The following is a 5,800-nucleotide window of genomic DNA, read 5'->3' as shown; positions in this document are numbered from 1 at the left end:
TGTACTAGTATTTATTTCTAGCTTTAAACTTCTAGCGTGTACTACTATTTATTTCTAGTTTCAAATACTCTGTAAAACTTTGATGAATCATTACTGTTTCCTCATTGTTAAATCTGAGCAACATATGTGCTCAGAAGAACTATTTGAAGACTAGTTAAGAGTTCAGCTTCCTTTTTGGTGGGTTTTGTTGGTGTTTTTTTTCTTCCTAATACATGACAGCTGTTACGAGTGCACAAATACCCAAAAGGTCCAATTTTCTTGCTAAGGGTGGTTACATGATTCAGACTTTTTAAGAATGCTCTTTTGAGATGGAAGTTAGTTTGAAATACAAAAACCCATAGCCTGTTCTACTGAGATGGCCTTTGCAGGACATTCCGTACAGAGCATCTCACTTTTGGTGGTGTCCCTGTGGCGTCAGGGGACTCCTCACCCACTTGCTTTCCTTAGGGCTCCGGGGGCCCTGCACCTCCCTGAGTTTGGTCAGGCAGGACTTGTGGTAGTTCCTTGTATCTAGTAGTGTGTTTAACATAATCTGGGACGTTGCCAGCAGAAGCAGCTTTGTTCCAGGTTTCTCCCCAGTAGCAAGTGGCTTTGCTGAGCATGGCAGGACGGCCGGTAGTTGATGTGCCAACAATGTACAATCAGCGGAGACTTTAAATGGGATTTTTGTTAACTTTGTAAATTCACTTTCCAGGATTTCCATTTTAAAAAGCGTAGATAGTATAGTGGGTAGTGATGCCCAAGTGGAAAATGGACTAACAAAGGGTTTAGAGACCATGAGGGAAACTGAAATCATGTCTTAGGTGGGTTTGACACTGATGTAGCACTGGGATGCGGGAAGGTAGCGCACGCTCGACTGCTTTAGTTTGACAGCTCACAGCGGTTTGCAGACACGTTAGAACTTATGTATGATATTTTGTTATTGCCTTGCATTTGCGTAATGAAAGAGTGTTTCTAAGTAAATATTACTTTTAAAAGGTTTGCCTTTATTTTTCCATTAAAAATAAAAAACCTGTAAATGTAAATTATTCTAATGGATTTTTTTTTTTTGTATTTCTTAATTAGATCTTACAAAAGAAATGCATCTCAAAATGCAGCTGCTTGCAGAACAGTCCTCGCAAGGCACAATGTCGCTTTTTAAGGGAAATGAGTTTAAGGTTTGGGGTTTGGTTTTTTTTCCTCCTGTTTCATAGCCTTGCCTGTTTTTTTCCCCCCTGCTGGCACGGTGGCACGCTGGTGGGAGGGCTGTGCCATACTCGCACAGGGCAGCAGCGAGCCTCCGTGCCTCGTGCCTGGCCAGCACTGCAGCGCCCTGAGCTCAAACTCTGTTTCCACCGTGAAATGGAACAGATTTTGAGCAAGATCGATTATTTATCAGTTTTAATGGTGTCTACGGCAGTGTTTAAATCTGACTTACATTTGCTTTGCACAGCCTTCACGCAGCCCCCCAGCCCGTGTGGGAGTTTAGTCCCAGTCCCAGCTCTGTGCCCGCTCCCATCCCGAGCACCAGCAACTGTTAAACCCTTTCAAAAATTAAATCTGAATTTTGGTGAATGTAGGAAGTGGTTCTCTTTAAGTTTAGGACTTAAATATTTGTGCTGTTTGGGGTTTTTTTTTGGTGTGTGTACAAGGAACGGCCGAGCCCCGCCTTTTCCACAAAGGGGGTGGCATCTGCTGCAGCCACGCTCTGGCCCAGCAGCTCCTGCTGCAGCCGCTGCTCTCGGCTCTGCTGCAGCTCAGGGAAACCAAAGCTGCGAACTACCTGGGGAATTATTTGTGGCTGGCAGCGGACGTCGGGCAGCCAATGCCAGGACCCCTGTAAAGGCGGCCTGGGCTGGGGGGTGAGGGCTGCGGCGGGGGTGGAAGCGCTGCGGAGGTTCCCTTCCCCAACCCCAACAGCCCCAAAGAATTACACTTTGCGGGGGACACGCACCAAAGGATAGAAAAAAGGGCTGGGGGGAAGCCCCAGGGTGCATTTACAGTCACTGAGCGATCCGTGGACAAAAGCAAAGCACGAGTGGTGGTAAAAACCACCCCAAAACCACCCCAGCACCCGGGCTCGTGCTCTGCCGCCAGCCCCTGGTGCTCACCTGTCAAATATCACCATTTGTGGAAAAAATGTAAAAGTGACAAAAAAAAGCCCCATATGGATTACTGTGTAGTAGTGTAAATAGTTTATTTGATCTTATGCCAGGAACAGATCAGGGAAGTAACATGAACTGCTTTTATAAAACACTTCTAATATTGCTAAGAAGCAGGTCTATTACTAGAAAAATATTAAAGAGAACATGCCAGTGTTATATTCTGGTTGTATGCTACTTTTTGTCTTCAATTAAAAAAATACCTTGGAGCTTAAGAACATGAGAGCTAGTGCTTTTAACCATTTGCCTAATGATTGATTAAATTAATTGTCAAATTTTCTTACACAGATTACTACGCCCTTCTGTCACTTCCAGTGAAGAACGAGGCGGTTTGGCATGTTCTCTTTAGCATGTCAGGTACACGGTGCTGTAAATGCAAGGAGGTGGCAGTTTTTAAACTTCCTGTAAATAGGTAAGCAGAGGTCAATGTGGTAACTTTGAGCCCCAAACTGTCCATTTAGTTAAATATAAAAACAAAAACTATAAGTTAAAATAACATTCAGATTGTATAGCACAGGCTGATGCTTTTTTTTTTTTTTTAAACAATATTTACAATATTACCCAGAGGCTAAAGTGGGAATAAGAGAGAAGTGTAAAAACCATAAAAAACTGCACCAATTTTGTAGCAAAATATCTGTACATTTAAAAACAGATTATCATATAACTACACATTATCCAGGAAAAAAAAAAAAAATGGGACCTTCACCAGTGGTTCACATAAGCACAACATAAAAGAAAAAGAAATTCAGTGGTTAAATACTATACAATAAATTTTACAATTAACATATGGATGCAGTGAGACCAGGAAAGGTAAGTTGGAAGCAAAACGTAGCTTGGGAAGTACAAAGTTCTCGTCCATCCAGTTCTTCACTTCTGAGAAGATCGTGTACCCTGCCGCCACGGACTCGGCTTCGCCTTGCTGCTCTGGGATCTGGTGCAAACCAGCGGGGGGGGGGGGGGGGGGGGGGCACGATGCTGCTAAAGGGGGTCTGGTGTCCCTTTTTATGCTTTACAAATGCGACACAACCTGTAACCTACCAGGATTTTTCAGGCCGGGCTTCCCTTGGCTAACCAAACAATCCTTAGCAGGGAACCTGAGCTGGATTGTCCAAGGAACTCAGAGCCGGAGCGGGGTATTAATCCTACGGAGCAGGGCACAGGATGACTCCGTGCGAGTAACTGAACTGCAACGGTCCTCGGAATCCTAATACTGATTACTGAGATGTTAATACCTTAGTGCGAATTAATAAATACACTGTTATTCAAAAGCTGCCTCTAGCTGAAGAACATAGTACGTGCCTTGGCCACCCTCCTCCTTTTGTGCGCTGGCGTTTGCCCCCCGGCACCCCGCGCTCGGCACGACCTCACGGGGAAGACGCGTGGTCGTTCGCTACGCGTCTTGTGATCACCGATGGACACGGTGCCACATCCCAGCTACAGTGGTGTGGAGTCTGTGTGGTGGGAAAAGGTACGGGTCTCTTCTTGGAATTATTTCCACATTACATATAGAAAGCCCTTAAATGTATTCCTTTTTAATCTTTAAAAAGAAACCAAAAAACCCCCAAACAACCCCAACCCAAAAAGCCACTAAGTGCAGCTGAAGCCAAGGTTAACCCCTTGGCGGACAGCACAGGAATGCATTTAAAAGCAGAGCACGTCCAAGTATTACCTGTTTACAACCAGTCGGGATGCGGGTCAGGTCCACAGGAGACCAGTCACTAACCTTTTATAGCATCAAACCAAACTAAACACCCAAAACAACACGTATTTTACATTTTGGTTAAAAATACTGAATAATGTATTGGTGTAAAAAGATACCCAATCAAATCAAGTCCTATTGCTTTGATTAATTTGAGCAGGTACTTCAATTATAGGCACTTGTTAGCTACGGTTGAGTGGAGAGCCCATCGCTGACATTCCTATGTGTTTTCTAGGTCTCGGAGCCCTTTAGAAGGTAAATTTGACTGTCCCCAAGGCTGTAAATGAGTGGCAGAACACAGAGTTCACACGGACACCGTATCACTCGAGCACCCCCTTTCCTTGACACCTGCAGGTCTCCAGCTCACATGGTTATTTCAGCACCGTTTGCAGAGCGCAAGTTCTGATCATCAAAGCGCCGCCTGACGCTTCTCCTCACCGCGTCGGCCCGTCGGTACGGCTGGTTTCTAAGATCTGCGGAGAGGAAAGCGGCGTTCGTCATCACGCAGGGCTCGCCCGCGCCCACCCACGCACACACACGCGCACACACGCGGTCTAGACAAGGAAGAAGTCCTGCTGGAAGCCAATCAAAGCAGCTTGTGTAGGAACAGGAGAAGGGATTTCACCCCAACGAGAGCAGAAGTGAGCAAATACTGACGTGCCCTTCTACTACGCACCCAAGCAGCAGGTAATACTGGTGAAATGCGCTGAAATGCTGGTGAAACTAAATGGAGTTATGCCGTCAAGTTAGTCTGAGCGGCTCCCCGCCCACGGGCTGCTCGTGTGCGGGGGTGTCAGCCAGGAAGGCAACGTCAGCTGAAATCAGTTTGCCTGACGTATGCCTTGCTCCCTCACGCAGCCTCTCGAACACTAGCGGGGGCCGAAGATTTTTTGAAGCGGGATGAAGCTCACCAGAGGTGTGTGACCCAGGGGACGATGGTGCAAGTGTTCAGCAACGCAAGGACGGCCCTAGGACCCCTGTACACCCTCTGAGCTAAAAGAGGGTGCCCTGGGAAAAAGCAGCTGGCACGCTGCGGCCGTCCTGCCCCACTGCCGCCATCTCGCCCGGCTGCAGAGATGCTTCGTTAGCCAAAGGCAGCAGAGAGGCCAAAACCCTCCGTCCTCCTCCTCGCCAGCAGCAAAGCCTGGCCCAACCCGCCCTGCTGCTGCTGCTGGGGAGGCAAGAGCTCGGGAGGGAGGAGGAGGGAACACCGAGCGTGCGACGGGTGGAAGCATGGAGAAAGCCGGAGATGGACATGTTGATGGAAGGCTGTTCCATGTGTTACATGTGCTGTTCCATGTGTGGCTACGATAGAACAGGCACAACTGGAACACTAGACGGCTAATTCCAGTTAAAATACTTCTCACCTGGACAACAAATTTGCACTGGATCGGGCAAACCCTCCCTCGCATTTCCCGGATGACTTATGCCCTGGTTTAAGTACAGCTCCCCAGCTTCCCAGCTCTCGGCATACCCAGCAGACGGTGCCCATGCTGGGGGCTGCCCTCGCCCACCTGGGCACGGGGAGCTGCCGCGTGTCCATCTCTCAGGCCCTGCTCAGTGGCCGTGGCAGGGCTGAGATGGGGCAGCAGGACCTCCAGGGGACTACGGGGCCGAAAACTGGGGGACGAGGCTGCCTGTCTCGGGCTAAACTTGGAAGAGGAAGGGCCAAAACAGAGAGAGTGTGAAGACGGTCACCAGCCAACAGCCTGTGGATCCGCTACGCCACAGAGGGTGAAAATAAATGGCCCCAGTCTCCACTGGCCTTTAGGCTCTCACCAGTATTACACTTAGCCACAACTACCAAGAGGCTGCCTGCCATACAGAGAGAGGAGGAAGCTAAGTAAAAAGTGATGCTTGCCAGCTCTGTGTATCCTCCACCACCGGTGTGCTAGAAGAAATCCTTACCCTCGAGTGAACATTTGGAAATTTAGTGATATTATTCTTCTTTAGGGCTAAA

General features: G+C 48.0%; 1 protein-coding gene across 8 annotated transcripts in view; it reads right to left on the bottom strand.

Moving 5' to 3' along the window:
- Positions 1–2,159: 2,159 nt before the first annotated feature.
- FMNL2 (formin like 2) overlaps positions 2,160–5,800 on the bottom strand; it is a 152,994-nt gene continuing 149,353 nt past the window's right edge. For 3 of the 8 annotated variants that reach the window (XM_056347944.1, XM_056347947.1, XM_056347951.1), the window contains one exon: positions 2,160–4,313. In XM_056347944.1, the coding sequence (XP_056203919.1) occupies positions 4,204–4,313 (110 nt within the window). In that variant the 3' untranslated portion in view covers positions 2,160–4,203. Of the gene's footprint in view, positions 5,796–5,800 lie in introns of all 8 variants that reach the window. The other 5 variants (XM_056347945.1, XM_056347952.1, XM_056347948.1 and 2 more) reach the window with 3 other exon arrangements.

This window comes from Falco biarmicus, chromosome 8 (assembly GCF_023638135.1).
Source record: "Falco biarmicus isolate bFalBia1 chromosome 8, bFalBia1.pri, whole genome shotgun sequence".
Classification (NCBI taxonomy): domain Eukaryota; kingdom Metazoa; phylum Chordata; class Aves; order Falconiformes; family Falconidae; genus Falco; species Falco biarmicus.
Note: the sequence above shows the minus strand (reverse complement) of the source record. Positions and strands in the feature narration are given on the sequence as shown.